Raw genomic sequence first — 15235 nt, forward strand, 5'->3', positions numbered from 1 at the left:
GTAAAGTTTGCTGGCTGTCATATCCCTCCCCTTCTTGTAGAATTATCAACCGCCCGGATTTTGCAGTCAGCTGCGAAGGAACAGTGCTCACAGTTCATTACGCTCACAGCTACCCAGACTTTTCGTGGGCTTTTGCGTGGCAACTTACAATAATTAAAGATCCACTTCAGTGCGGCACCCTCTACAGGGGATCTTGGGCGTATGTGAACAAGGCCAGCAACAGCATGTCTCCTCAACCAGTTTGAAGAATTCTCTCAGACACGCAAGGCTGAATTTTAACAGCCAAAAACGGGTGGATTGGGGTTGGGTCAGATGTTAAAATTTAAAAAATCTGAAACCCGACCTGAACCTGGCCACTTCTGGGTTTAACAGAGGTGGGACAAGGCCGGGGTTGGGGGGGGGTCGCAATTCAAATATTTTAATGAGGCTGGCAGCTTGCGATTTAACCTGCTCTGCAGGTTTTGAGAGTGGCCGGCCAGGTTTCCCAGGCCTCAGGAAACCTGACAGCTGAAGGGAGGCGAGGACAGCGTCAGGGAAAAGGTATGTGCCTTTGTAGCACTCAGAGCCAGGAGGAGCAGGAGTGCTTCCTCCCTGCCCCCAAAGCTCCCACTTCCCATCAGGAACCCCCATGCAAAGATGCCCGGGATTGGACACCCCTGGGGCCAGGGCTTGAACCCCTCCACCCACCCCCCCCAGGATCTGATGCCCGCCACCCCCCCCCCCCCAAACAAAGGTTGTGGATTGGACCTACCTGCTCAGGAGTCCTCCCCACCCAACTGGAAGCCAAGCCTGTAAATCAGGCAGACTTCCAGGTGGGGAACTTATCAAGTACAAAAGACGTACGCTTCCCCGCCTGAAACTCCACCCCCCCCCCCCATGCAACCCACCCCGTTCATATCCAGGTCACAGAGTCTAAACAAGGAAGTATATATTAGAATACTTAATTCAATCTAAAATCATAGAGAGTGAAATAAAGAGGGAAAGAAAGATGGAATTGAGAGAAATAAAAGACAGAAAAAGTAAAAACACATTTTTAATTTGGTTTAAATCACCAACAATAATTAAAATCTGAAGGAAAGAGACTCCACACCTATAAAAGTAAATTTTCAGTGCTAGAGAGGTTGTTTGGCAGTAACTAAGGCTTATCACACAGTTAAAAATTCACTTACATGAGCCCCAACCTTTTCTGGCATGTTTAGTGGGTATCTAGTGCATAAGTGCAGCAACATCACGATCTTTGTGAGTTTTAATGCAGAGTCTCTCGGCAAGGTACCAGTGCAGCGAAGCTTGTGGAGGAGCAGGGCAAGTCGGACAGCAACTTCCGGATTTCTGCGTTTAACTACGTGTTTGGGGACGCCGGAAGTTGCTGTCCGATTTACTCCATAATAATGGTGAGCGCTGATAGCCCCGTTATCCTTACCGCAAAATCCAGGCCTAAATTTATAGCACAGAAGGTAACCATTTAGTCATCTTGTCTGTGCAGGTTCTTTGTTAGAGTAAAGAATCCAAAATTAATTCCACTGCCCGGTTCTCTCCCCATATCCCTGTATCTTCCTTTGCTTCTCCCAGTCGAATAGCCCCCCAACGCTCACCGTGAAAGTTCACTTATGATTAATGAGGTAATAAAAAAATTCAACTGACAGTCACTAGAGTTCTTTAATTAGATAACATTACATCAGGAATTTACCAAAAAAAAAATGGAACACCTAAAGGCCAAGAAGTAGATGTCAGAAAAATCTGCTTTAAGATTGAATAGTTTGATTGTGGAATAATGAAACCTATTTAGATTTTTTTTGATATCAGTTATTAAAGTCTACATAGAACATTTAGATAATAATGTGGCATATGATCCAACTTTCATTTAGAAAATCAATGTATAATTATGTATAGCAAATTATTACAAAGTACAGTAGCTATTTAAAATTAAACTGGAGGGGACAATCAAGGAATGTCAGTATTTTGAATATATTATAGAATTGTGGAATTGACACCCAGGCACCAAAAAATGGAATATAGACCATGCCAAACTGATACTAAGTATCTGCTGAGATTTAGATGTATTTAAATGAGGTACATTTTTTTCTAACACTTCCTGTATTGTCCGATTGTCAATGAAATCTAAATATATTCATAGTCTAAAATTCCTTTCATTAAACAATTTATTTAAACATTAATTCAGATACATGCACACCATTTTAGAAAATGCTTACTGGGTCCTTCTTTAACAACTGCGACAACTATTAAATTTTACATTTCACATTGAAGTTCTAATTACAAGAAGTTTAGACATATCAGAGAATGTCCTATTTCACTTCAATTTCTTGTTTCCACATGCTTAAAATAACAAAGGCTACAGCCAATTCTAAAATAACTGGTAGCAGATATATCTTGGGTTTGAGATCAACAGTTAAAATTTTACATTTTAAATGCTCAAAAGCCAACTAACAGTACACCTGCTATAGTAGTTAAAAACAATCCACTCAACAACAGCTATTCACCCATTGAGACAATTTTTGGATTAAACATTAGCAGAGATTTCAAAGAGAAATTTCAATTAAGAACTTATTTTTGTTTAAAAATGTGCTAAGAAACTGACTGTAGTTATCAAAGCCCGCCATCTACAGGTATGAAGTGAAATTACAGTATTGGCCGTGGAAGATGTTTGGAAAACTGAGTGAGCATCATTTGATGTTCTTAATTCCTTCGTGATCAACTTCAGGGCTCTGTATACTGATGCATGTATTCATATCAAACAATATTAATCTCGATAGCTAATTCTTGAGTAATGTTAACTTTATCTGTGCTTTCAATTTTTGGCAGCATTAAAATGTGTAAATTTATTTCATAAGTAACCAGCTTGGGTTTTTTAATATATAAAGTACACAAAAATTGTGTTGTGCATATTACAAAACCGATCTCATGCAAGTAAGCCACCTTGATTGAGTAGGAATCATTTGTATACACAAAATGAATTATTCCTTTAAGAACTGGAAATACTGCACAAAATTGATGATCCCTCCAATTTTACCCAAAAAGAAAAAAAAGACAGAATGAAAGCAAAAGTCTCTCCATTTTTTGGTAGCTCAAATTCTTCACTAATGTGAAAAGTGGGCAATTCAGATATTTTCAGTGTTGAGCTGAGCCAAGCCAGAGTCCCAGCAGGCATCCGACATACCTCAGTCCAAAAGCAAACTGAATGAGAATTACTGTACCCTAAAAGAGAAATTCAATAAAAAGTCAGTATTCTGCACATTATGCATTCACCAAATTCACCTAAACATTAGTTAACAGAACACACACCAAAGCTAGGGGCAGTATGTGCAGTTATCAAGATTTCCCTCAGTAATATGGCAAATCTAATGCAATAGTCTTATGGTCACTAGAGGTCTATCAAATTTGATAAATAACATTTGCCCCTACTGCAGTACATTTAACAAATTGAGCTCCTGACTAAATGGCCAGTAACAAATTCTAAAGTCTAGGATTGCCCGCCGCTCCACTTGGTGTTTTTTTTAATTTTTTTTTTTTAAATAAGGTGAATGAGTTTTGTTAGTGATCAATAAGGCGGTCAGATGAGAGGCACATGGTTAAAACTATCAACTGGCTCAGTTAGTTTGATTTGTAGAAATAGCTATTTGGTTTTGCAGTGCACCATATTGACTAAACAATTGTCCATACTCACGTGACAGAAGGTGTACGCTCAGGTGGCCATCTTCACTTTCTTTGACTAGGATGGGCATCCTAATATAAAACTAATTTAATAAGATAGTCCATATTCCCTTTTCTTTGGGATCAAATGGTAGAGTGGAACCACCTCTCCAACAATACAGCAGACTAAAGGTATAGATTTTAAATTTAAAAATTTAACAGTAAGCAGAGGCGAGGACAAAAGATGATATAGTCCCAGAGTGAGAAGTGCAGTCTATTGCAATCTGCATACTTTATTCCTTCCAGGATAGGGACGAAAGATAATATTTAAATACCAAGGCAAAATTAAGCAAAGTTCTGTCAAATCTTCTTTACCAGCAATTTCAAAGAAATACTGTCATATAAGTGTGCCATTACTCAGGGTAATAAACTATTTAGAGATATTATATAATAAAGCTTTGGACACCCTGAATTCAAACTATGCCCAGCACACTTGCTGGTCAACTATATCTACTTATTTTTCAGGGCATAAAACTTCCTTCGCTCAGCCCCGCTTATTAGCGTGTCCTAGCCAATTATTTTACCCTCAATCAACACCACAAAAAAAATGATTACCTGGTCATTATCACATTGCTGTTTGTGGGAGTTTGTTGTGTGCAAATTGGCTGCCGCGTTTCCTACATTACAACAGTGACTATGCTTCAAAAATACTTAAGCGCTTTACAACCAATTTGGAACGTCTGGTGGTCGTGAAACGCGTATATAAATGCAAGTCTTCCTTCCTGACTGTTCTCGACTGGCCCAAATAAAATCTCATATTCTAATAAGCAGGACTGAGCGAAGGAAGTTTTATGTCCTGAAAAATAAGTGCAGATATAGTTGGCCAGCAAGTGTGCTGGGCATAGTTTGGAAGTCAGGATGTCCAAAGCTTTAGTAAAAAAGACATAGCATCTTCTCACATGGGTGAGGTGCTGCATTTAAAGAAGTGACTGTAATCCCCAAGTCAAATGAAATTCCAACACAACTTGGGCAGGAATTTTGGATGAGAACGCAAGCCATTGTTATCTTCATGCCTTAGGAGTTAGAGTTGTTCAACCACAAAATCATGGAACACAGATTTACGTGGCTGAAACAAAGGCAGCACAGAACAAATCTTCCAGGGTGCCAGTTTTAGATCAAAAGCAAACATAGACTCAAAAAGGATACAAGAGCTTACGGAGTGTCAGGTTTAGGTCTCAAGTCAAAAACGGCAGCAGCTCTGATGTGCTATGTAAACTTAAAAGATCAGACAGTAACTGCCCTAGTTATCCTCTATTGGCAGGAAGTAAAGGGCACAAATAGCCATCACATTGCAATGGAGACCAACTTCTATCTCCCATCAAGCAGGATATGAACTAATTCAGAAATTTTTAACTGAGGCATCATAGGCAAATCTCTTCCACTCCATTGCAGGAGCCTTTCAATGACAGAATCCATTGTGAATTCTCCAGATTAGGGAGATCCAACTGGACAGAGCTGTGCAAGTTAGGCAATTACCCTACAATCCAATTCTCTAAAGCATAGCTGGATTAGCTAATGAGGAACGTAAATGTGTAACCCTTTGAGGTGGCGCCATTACAAATATTGCTGAAGACGGAGCATAGTGGACAAGTAGAAATGTAACACCTTGTATTTTGAACAGTTGTTTATCACTTAAAACTGTAGACATTTTCTGGGAGCACATCAAGTATAGGTGGAAGTTTGCAGCACAGAAGAAATTATCCCCTTCGTCCCATTACTTTTCTCTTATCCCCAGAAACTTTTAAATGTATTTATCCACTTCCCTTTCAAAAGCGATTATGGATTTGGCTTCCATTACTGCTTCTGGCAGGGCATTCCATGTCCTAACAACCCTCTGCATAAAACAAATTCCTAATCTCCCTCTGTTATTTTGGTAATGATCTTAAATATAGGCCCCCCTTATAACAGACATGTGAGGTTCACAGTCACAGTTCCATTTTTGGAGCTGACTTCCTGCATAATTGTGGGTCCTGAATCAAATTTTGGAACAAATAAAACTGACCTAAGCCCACTTGCTCTTCTGAATAAAGTGAAGTAATAACTTGCATTTATTTATCAACCTTAACATAGAAAAACATTCCAAAGCGATTCACAAGCGGTATAACCAAAAAAAATGGATGCTGAACCAAAGGAGCTTGGTGAAAGAGGTGGGTTTTATAGATGGTCTTAAAGGATCAGAATATGTTGCTTAGGGAGGGAATTCCAGTGTGTGGGGCCTAGGAATAGCTTAAGGCATGGGCACAAATAGTGGAACAATGGGGGAATGCACAAGAGGCCAGAATTAAAGGAAGTGTGTTCGGGGGAGGAGCGGATATAAGGCTGGGTGAGGCCATAAAAGGGAGCCATGGTAAATCAGCGAGGAAAGGAGTGCTGGGCAAGCAGGTCTTCATGTGGGATAGAAAAAAGGCAGCAGAGTTTTGGATGAACTAAAGTTTAGAGGGTGGAGGCTAGCAGGCTGGCCGGGAGAACATTAGAATAGTCAAGTCTCAGATGGCAGGTGTGGAAGAGGGTTTCAGCATCAGATGTGTTGATAGGGCAACGGTGCACAAGGTTCTGGAGATGGCAGCAGGTGGTCTTGTGATGGAGAGGATATGGGGTTGGTAGCTCAGCTCAGGGTCAAATAGGATGCCACAGCTACAGTCTTGTTCAGCTTGAGAAAGTGGTCAAGTTGTCAAGGGTACAGATCCTGCAGCGGGGGCCAAAGACAATGGCTTTGGTCTTCCCAATGTGTATTCAGTGGAAATTACAGCTCGACAGCAGCGAGATGGTTGGGAGGTAGAGCCAAGTGTTGTCAGTGTACATGTGGAAGTTGACCCCCTATTTGAAGAGGATGTCGCCAAAGGGCTGCATGGATATTTGTGGGGCTCCGGAGGTGATGTTAAGAGGGCAGAAAGAAAGTAGGCATAAAATTCTTCTCTTAAGCCTTCTGGTGCTTTCTTGATAGCTCGAGTATGCAATAAACATCCTACCTCCTTTAGTGGCATGCACTAGGGAAAACAATTTATGGCACAATACACAAGAAAGTCAGAAGCAGCTCCACTAAAGCTACCACCATTATTGGTCACATTCACCCCAAGTGATGGAATCTCTCTGACTAGTAAATACTAGGTGCGAAAGACAGACTTACATTTGTATAGTACCTTATTGCACCACTTAAATCCCTAAAACACTCAACATACAATCAATTATTTTGACTAACAGTGACTGTTATGTAGGCAAGAATGAAGTGAGGCAAAAGATATTTGTTTCAAAAACTGAAAACAAGCCATTTGTACAACAATCTACCACCAGAGTTAATTCACACACTACAAACCTATATTTAAAAAAATATAAAACTGTCCAAGTTCAGCCCAAAGTTTGATGGGCCATAGATTTACGCTCTACTCTTGACATACTTGATTAGAGACAAGATTTTTCAGTTCTTTATCAAAGGATATTAAATTATTCAACAATTCTGATGCTGACCAAAACCTAATAAAAACTTCAGTGCTAAATGACTTTTAGTCTGCACAGGGGCAAGGAGGACCCTGATTAAGTGAGCTGAATACAGACAATAATGATTTCCAGGCTTTCTTTCTCAAAAGCCCTTGAATTGTTGAATCAGATACTGCAGCAAATGCTTCACAAAATGACACTAATGATGATCCAAGAGGAACCCATCTCCCTGCTCTTCAAAGTTCTACTCATTATTTATCCCCAAAGGTAAATTGGTGGATTGAACACCAATGTATCAGTTTCCAACAGAAAGACCACAATATATGTTTACTTTGGTAACAAGCCCAGGGGGGTTGAGCTGTAAGAAAGTGGACTTGGGGCTCCTACCGCCCCTCAGGAAAGGTAAGGGGAAGTTGGGTATATAAGGCAAAATCCAGATGGCCGAGGGGCTGGGGGAAGAGACAGGAAAAAGAGAAACACAGAGATGCGACTGCAAGTGTTGACTTGCTTCATTGTTATTTATTATTAAATACATACTTGCATGCATCACTGTGTTTCTCATTTTGTCTGCGCATTGAAGATCATGTTATATAAGTTTATCTGGGGTTTTCACACCTCATTGCCTAAAGCTATCTGACCCTTGGTGCCAGCACACAGCTTTAGCTACAGGTTCTTTGAGATCAGCTTAGTTTAACCTACATTCAAACCTTGAATGGAAGTCCACCATTCTATAGTGTACTCCTGTTAATCCACGTCTTTCTGTTTGGAAAACATTGACTTAACTAGTAGTCCAAATTAAGCCATTTTAATTAGACAACAGAGGTAATTTCAATTCAGATTCAACAACTTTGAGTTAAGAGTAGACTGTATTGCTAGAACTACTACATGACCCAGAGAGTCCTAGATGGTAATGGGGATAAGTTTCCAGCCTGCATTGCATTGTTCCCACTAGCTGCAAGATACCTGTTGCTAAATAGCCTGCAAAGGAAGTCTAATATGGGGGAAATCAAACATATGGTATTCAATAAAGTAGTTTCAAAAATGCTTAGCTAATACCAGAAACCTCGTTAGTGCCCCCGGGGGGTGAAAACTACTTTTAGCTCAGGTGAGATGTCACTAGCGACTCCCGCTAAGTTCAGCGGGAGTTTTGCAGCAGCGGCAACCAGTCGCGCCCTACTCCGTAGGCGACGACGTCATCACCAGCAGCGCTCCGTTTTTGCCCTGCCTGCAAAATTGGCTCGCGCCCCCTGAATCTGCGCCGGGCGAAGACCGCGACTGATTCAGGGGGCGGGAACGGAGCGGCAGGAGGCTCGTGGGGCGATAAGGGAATGTGGCGGGCGGGGGAAAAAAAAAAAAAGGCGTCCGACTTACTCGTCACGACCTGCTGCTTCTTTGAACACGGTCTGTGCCGTGATCTGGCAACCCGGCACTCTTCGTGTGCTGGGCTGCTGGCACGGCACCCTGCTCCCTGGTGGTCCAGGTAGGGCCCCGCAGAGTTGTGGGCTTGGGCCCTTAATAAGGGGAAGAGCCCTTCCGTACGGCAGCGCTACGTGGCCCAGTGCATAGCGCTGTAGAATGCACCACCTTGATATTCAGGGTTAGCGCTCTAAGAAGGAAGTGGAGTGCTTGAATTAACGCTCCACCTCTCTCGAAGCGCTATAACTGAATTTACCAATCGCCAGTGCTATTTTTCGCCAGGCGCTAAATGTTAGCAACCCAAAATGGTCGCGAGCGAATTTTTCCCCCCCTCGATCTTTAGCCATGGAAGGAGGTTTACGAGTTATGTTACGATAAGTCATGACTGTTTGCCAAATCATATGGCAAAGAGTGTTTCAGATTTTAAAATCTTTTGTGCCGATCACTCAAGAATATTCAAACCTCAACATCTCTTTCCCCATATACACAACACAGTATCTGGGGTTATTGACAACAGCACAGAAATAAAGAGAAATGCTTCACTACTGTGTACACCGGGGTATTTGCAGTTTAATGATGAGGAAGCGTGTTTACAATTTTACCATCGGTGGAAGAATTCTGCAGTTTTTCCACCACTTGTCGTTTCCAACCTTTTACTCTTTATACTCAAAGAAATACTGCACAGCATGCATGCACAGCAAATAATTACAGCTAATACAACTCTTCAGGAAGAATGCAAGTTCATTATAGAATGTCAAAAAGGAACAGTACAAAATGTAAAAATTATCGACCAATTCTGTTTGTAGCACTGCCAGTCACACAGATGATCAAAATTTGTTCAGAGAACATTTAAATGATCTACAAAATAAATCGAGTTTTGTTGAAATTACTGGTCTTTATTTTTAATGGCAAAGAAGATTAAAACTCACTAACTTTGAGAAACAAAAGCATTCCCTCCCATAACTTACAAGTGCAATGACTTTCAGAATGCTCAGTTCTTCTTTCTCCTTTAGCAGTTTTATGTTATTGCCACAATGGAGAACAGTAACCTCAACACCAGAGATGGCAAAGGTAATATGTGATTTACTAGAGCACTACCTGCAGTAGCTCATTAATACTAAAATTGCTAAGTTAACTTACATACAAACGGCATAACTGTGCTGCATAGCATCCTCAACACCCCATTTTTAGACCAACAAAATATCCCATGAAGCAATAACTACGTTCCATATGCAGAGGCACCTGCTGTAGCTGTTTAATCAAAGACCTGTATAAACAAATATACTCCTATTAATATAGTGTTACATCTGTGTACAGCAAGAGGAAGTGAATCCATTATACCTGGATAAAACACTGTACATTTTCTTCAAATAAGTGTTTATAGAACTGAGTTTTAAACTTAATATTCAGTGCTTCAACAACCTCCCTGATTGTATTTAATTATGAACATGAATTTTGTAACATATGCAAAACTTGAGTTGTTAGTAGCTTCTGATAGGTTCAGCTCCAGATAATTTATTGTTAGAGCATAAATTGTGCAAAAATATTACTTGCATTTAGCTTGGATTAACTCAGCCTCTGTTTTTCAATGAAACCCAGTTCAATAATGGCTGCCTTTTAGTGAAGTCACAAATATCCCATCAATTATATTTGTAAATGGCTATGTAACAAGGGTTGGAATGCCCCGTATTTAAAGCTTCCAAAGTTCCAAACAGCCTAAGCCCGAAAAGTCCAGAACATCAAGCTCTGACACTATATTCCGATTTCAAAAATCAAGGATTTCAGCTGAAGTGACGACCAAGACGTGCTGATCTGTAGTCGGACCGTAACTGCACAAAGGCATGAAGGATGTTCTTGTCAAGATTAGTCAGTTGCTCTCCAGAACAGACCTGCTTAAGGTTGTCAGGTGCTACTACCAGAAGATTACAGAGTGCATGTAGCGTGTCAAAAAGTTGCAACACCAAGGGAATCTGTAAGGAAAGGCATAAAATGTTCAACTAAAGCAGGAGTTGCAGTAATTCTAGAGAGAGCAAATTGCACCTTTTGGGGGGGGGGGGGGGGGGGGGGGGAACGTTTGTAACCTGAAGAACGCAGAAGGCATGTACCAAATAGGAGGAATAGTTTTGGCAGGAAACTTGTTTTTTATCCAAAAAATACCCACTATCTAGAACCATTTGCTGGGAAATATAAACTTTTCAAAATTAGTTGATGATTAAGTGTGACTGAGAAACAGTGACAGAAGAGTGCAAGAGAAAATCTGTGGTGTGCACTACATGCAGGTTTATTTAATTACAGATGAATATAGTAGTGGATATCTCATGAAGCTGTCATGGTAAATCAGAGGATATGCTTTTTTTTTAAAAAGGCAAGAGCATTATACCATTTAACACCATGTATTATTCTGCTAATGAACTGATAGGTGTAATTGCACAGCATTCTTCAAATTAATGCTTGAATAGATTACAGGTCAGACTGGGATTCACTTTTTTTTTTTAAAAGTCTAATTCTTATTAAATAAATATTATCAAAATCACAGTTTAATTGTTTGATCAGGAAGCCAGATACGGAAATGCCCTGCTCAGTTTCAGTTATAACAAAGTGTGATATCTGAAGTGTTGATGTATCATTTTTGAAAAGCTGGCTTGTTAAGATATACAAAATTGACAAAAAATCAATTTTAAAGTACTTCAGTAGTCAAGTTGTTATGACACAATATTAAGTAGGCTTAAAGAAACAAAATAGAAACTGAATTGAAATAAAATGCCTTTTTTGGAGGCAAAAGAACAGAAAAAAGTTATAGAAATGCTACAAATCAGGTGTGGAGGGATAACAGAATTAACTTAGTGGTGAAAGCTCTCACATAGTAACATAGTCATGAGGACAATGACAGTACAATTCAGGCCAAGGTGTTAGGCCTAGGTGGTTTTATATATTGAAAGTCAGGTTATTTATGGCAAGTTTAAGTGTTTATGAAATAAAGCCAAATTAATGAAAAAAGTCAAAGTTTGCTATTTTGGAATTTCATGACAAGCAAAATAGGATACAAATGGGTTTACAATAAATGTGAACAAAATGCTGTTTTAGTTGAATAAAAGACCAAAAAAACTGCAAATGCGGAAAATCAACCAAAAACAGAAAATGGTGGAAGCACTGAGCGGGTCAGTCAGCATCCATTGAGAGAACAGACAAGTTAACGTTTCAGCTGTACACCCATCATCAGGTTCAGCAACACCTCAATTTTAAAATTCTCATCCTTGTTTTCAAATCCCTACATGGCCTCACCCCTCCCGATCTCTGTAACCTCTTCCAGTCCTACAACCCTCCAAGATCTCGGTGCTCCTCCAATTCTGGCCTCTTGCGTATCCGATTTTAATTGCTCCACTATTGGCGGCCATGCCTTCAGCTGCCTCGGCCCTAAACTCGAATTCTCTCCCTAAGCCTCGCCGCCTCTCTCTCGCTCATCCTTTAAGACGCTCCTTAAAACCACATCAGTCCTAATATCTCATGTAGCTCAGTCAAATTTTGTTTGATAACGCTCCTGTAAAGAGCCTTGGGATGTTTTACTACATTAAATGCACTATATAAATGCAAGTTGTTGTGGGCAGTTCTGTGAAAGAGTTGCACCTTAAATGTTAACTTGTTTATTCTCTCCACAGATGCTGACTGACCTAGTGAGTACATCCAGCATTTTCTGCTATTTTATTTGAATAAGTTACATATCAAGCAGAAGTTTGTAACCTTAGAATAAATCAGCCATTAGCTTTTCAGCAAATCTATACTTCCATTGCTACACAGGGTTTCATTTTCCTCTGCTGTATTACAATGGATACAAACGTACCATAATTAGAACTAAATAAAGCATTTAAATTCTTTTGATCCAATAATTCAAATTTCCATATATAATTATTTGTTCTTAGTAAGTCTCCAGCATTAGACTGAAATGCAAGACCATCTGGTGATACAAGCACAGAGATGCATCAATTAATTTGCTGAAAATGGGAAATGCCTGCATGATCCTCAATTCTGAATGTGGATTTGCTGAATATGTCTGCATGGTTGCATTTAACTACTCTACTTAAATGATTTTCTATAATTTCTAAAATGCAAGCAAACAGGTGTTTAGATTAAAGGCTTTAAGGGTAAACCAAAATTTTAGGTGATAATGTTTTTACTCTAACTACATTGTTACTCCTGACAAATTAAAAAGGGCCTTTACAATGTAACATTACTCAGTAAAAGACAATAAGATGAAATTAACTACAAAATTATACAGCATGAAAATTCCTGTACAATTAATAGAACAGACATCTTTATGAATTAATATAAGAACGTTAAGGCTTTCCAAAACACTCAGATGGTTAAAGCAGTGTTTACTATTGAGGCAGCTTGTCTACTGAATTTGCATTTTTGGGGGATTATGTCAAAATTAAATCGAAAAGAATGGATACATTTAAGAAAACTTTTTTAAAAAAAACCTCCAGTCACAATAGTTATGGTATCATATGCAACCTAATCATTTATTTTGAACTCGTATTCAAAGAGATAAGAAAATATTACATAATCAGCAAAAAAGCAGTGCAAAGCCACAAAAAGTCAATAGGTTAATATTGAGTGTATACAACACCTTAAATTCTTTGGCACACTTCCGATATTCAGCTACATCACAGATAGCTAGCATGCCACCCATTGAACTGTACGTATACTGCTGAAGATGTTCATGAATTAGACGATGGAAGCGAACTCCAAATTCTGTCAGAACAGTATCCACATTCTTCCCATCCATCGAATTTCGATTTTTTTCTACTTGCTTTCTAACATAGCCACAGACTTTGACGCAAGCCTACCCAAAAAGGTCATAGAAAGTGTGACATTAATACAGTTTGCTATTGTATTCTATTTAATAAAAATAGTACATTACATTCTATACTAACCATAATTGCTTCAAAACTATATGGTGACAAAACATTACAAACTATTTGTAATGGTTTCAAAGTTGGTAAATAATAACAAATAAACATTTAACTTGTTGTATGAACTTTTTTTTTTAACCTGTAGCCCTCCAAAATATAATTTATGCACCAAATCAAGCTTTAATTTTTAAACCCAAATTTATGTACATCTATATTTAGTTTTCAAACATGAGAGGGTAAGCACACAACATTCGTATACGAAACATACATCCCAAATTTACAAAGACTCGGGGAGCAGCTTTGCAATCAGACTCCTGCTGAGATTAGAACTTTGTGTTCCTAAAGCAGCTACTCCTATGTAGGCAACAAAATGAATGCAGACCCTGGCAAAACATTGCCATTTCTGTCTAAGGATCACTGCATAAAATACTGCCTCTGAGGTATATGCTGTTATCATTACTATACTCTAGACCAAAACTTGACATGTCAATCTATTATCCCAGCTTGTGTATTTGCCAAGAATTTTATTTTATACACAAATGTATGAGACCCTCAGCGTAAAAAGTTCATTGTGTAATATGTTAAACTAGCCCAGTACGAAATTTGTGCATTTTGCAAATGTCGCCCAATTTCCAGATTAGAGTTTAAACTGTGAGCAAGTGATGACTTATAAGATTAGCCCAACTGGCTTCCCTCTAGGGGAAAAAGGAAAGTAGTGGCTTCATCACGATCATGGAAGATATGTTCAATTACAGTAATGCCACAGAATCTTGTGTGGTAAAAATCAGGTAGCTCAAACTAAGCACATTAGGGCCTGGCATTTAAAAACCCAAGGTTTCTGCAGATGATCTGCCAAAGTTATGCCGGACGATCAGGAAAATCCCCAAAGAAATTAATGGTATAGAAAATGCAGCCCGTCCCAACTTTTCACCCAGGAGGTTTCATGCCACCTACCTAGATTGCATTCGGACTCCAATGGCAGAAATGAAGGCAATGTCCTAACTCTACAAGCCAACTATAGCTTGCCACATTAAACTCCTCCAACCATCCTATACTACAGTGGGCCATGATCGTGACGAAGCCACTACTTTCCTTTTTTCCCTCTAGAGGGAAGCCAGTTGGGCTAATCTTATGGGTTTTGCGCTTGCCACATTAAACTCGTCCAACCATCCTATAGTAGTGGGCAGCAGGCTGTTAAAAGGTATGCAGAGGGAAAAGCTAGCTAATTCTGATGCTAAGTTCATTGTTCCAAGACATGAGCAACACTGTGGAATTTATAGGAAAGCCCCACTCCTTATTGATAACTTACATCAAAAACTTAATCTCTCTAGATATTGTAATAACAATGCAATTAAACATAAGCTATGCAACAAATTTACCAAGTGTGGAGTGCCATCAACTGAGCTTGGCTCGTTTGGCTACACTTCTGTCTTAGTCAGGTGATCAGGTTTCAAGCTCCATTCCAGGAATTGAGTATGTAATGTAGGTATATTTCAGTTCAGTACCAAGGGAGAGCTGCACTGATGGAGGTGCCATCTTTTGGATGAGACACTAAACCGAAGCATGTTGAGGTAACCAAGAGGTTCTGTGGCACTCTTCAATGAGCAGAAAGATCTCCAAGTGGTATAGCCAACATTCCTCCCTCAACCATTAAAAAGCAAATTTACTGATCATTCATTTGCTGTTTGTAGAATCTTCCAGTGTACAAATTGGCTGCCATGTTTTCTTACATAACAGTGACTGCACTTCAGAAGTATTTTATTGGC

At 39.4% G+C, this 15235-nt stretch overlaps 1 protein-coding gene across 1 annotated transcript in view; it reads right to left on the reverse strand.

Annotated features, from left to right (window-relative positions):
* Positions 1-9109: 9109 nt before the first annotated feature.
* exoc5 (exocyst complex component 5) overlaps positions 9110-15235 on the reverse strand; it is a 102804-nt gene continuing 96678 nt past the window's right edge. The window contains exons 17-18 of the mRNA XM_086003254.1: positions 13184-13399; positions 9110-10529 (exon numbers count right to left, since the gene is read on the reverse strand). Of these exons, the coding sequence (XP_085859380.1) occupies positions 10341-10529; positions 13184-13399 (405 nt within the window). The 3' untranslated portion in view covers positions 9110-10340. The remainder of the gene's footprint in view (positions 10530-13183; positions 13400-15235) is intronic.

This window comes from Somniosus microcephalus, chromosome 12, assembly GCF_052327205.1.
Source record: "Somniosus microcephalus isolate GS21.2 chromosome 12, FLI_Smic_1.0, whole genome shotgun sequence".
Taxonomy (NCBI): domain Eukaryota; kingdom Metazoa; phylum Chordata; class Chondrichthyes; order Squaliformes; family Somniosidae; genus Somniosus; species Somniosus microcephalus.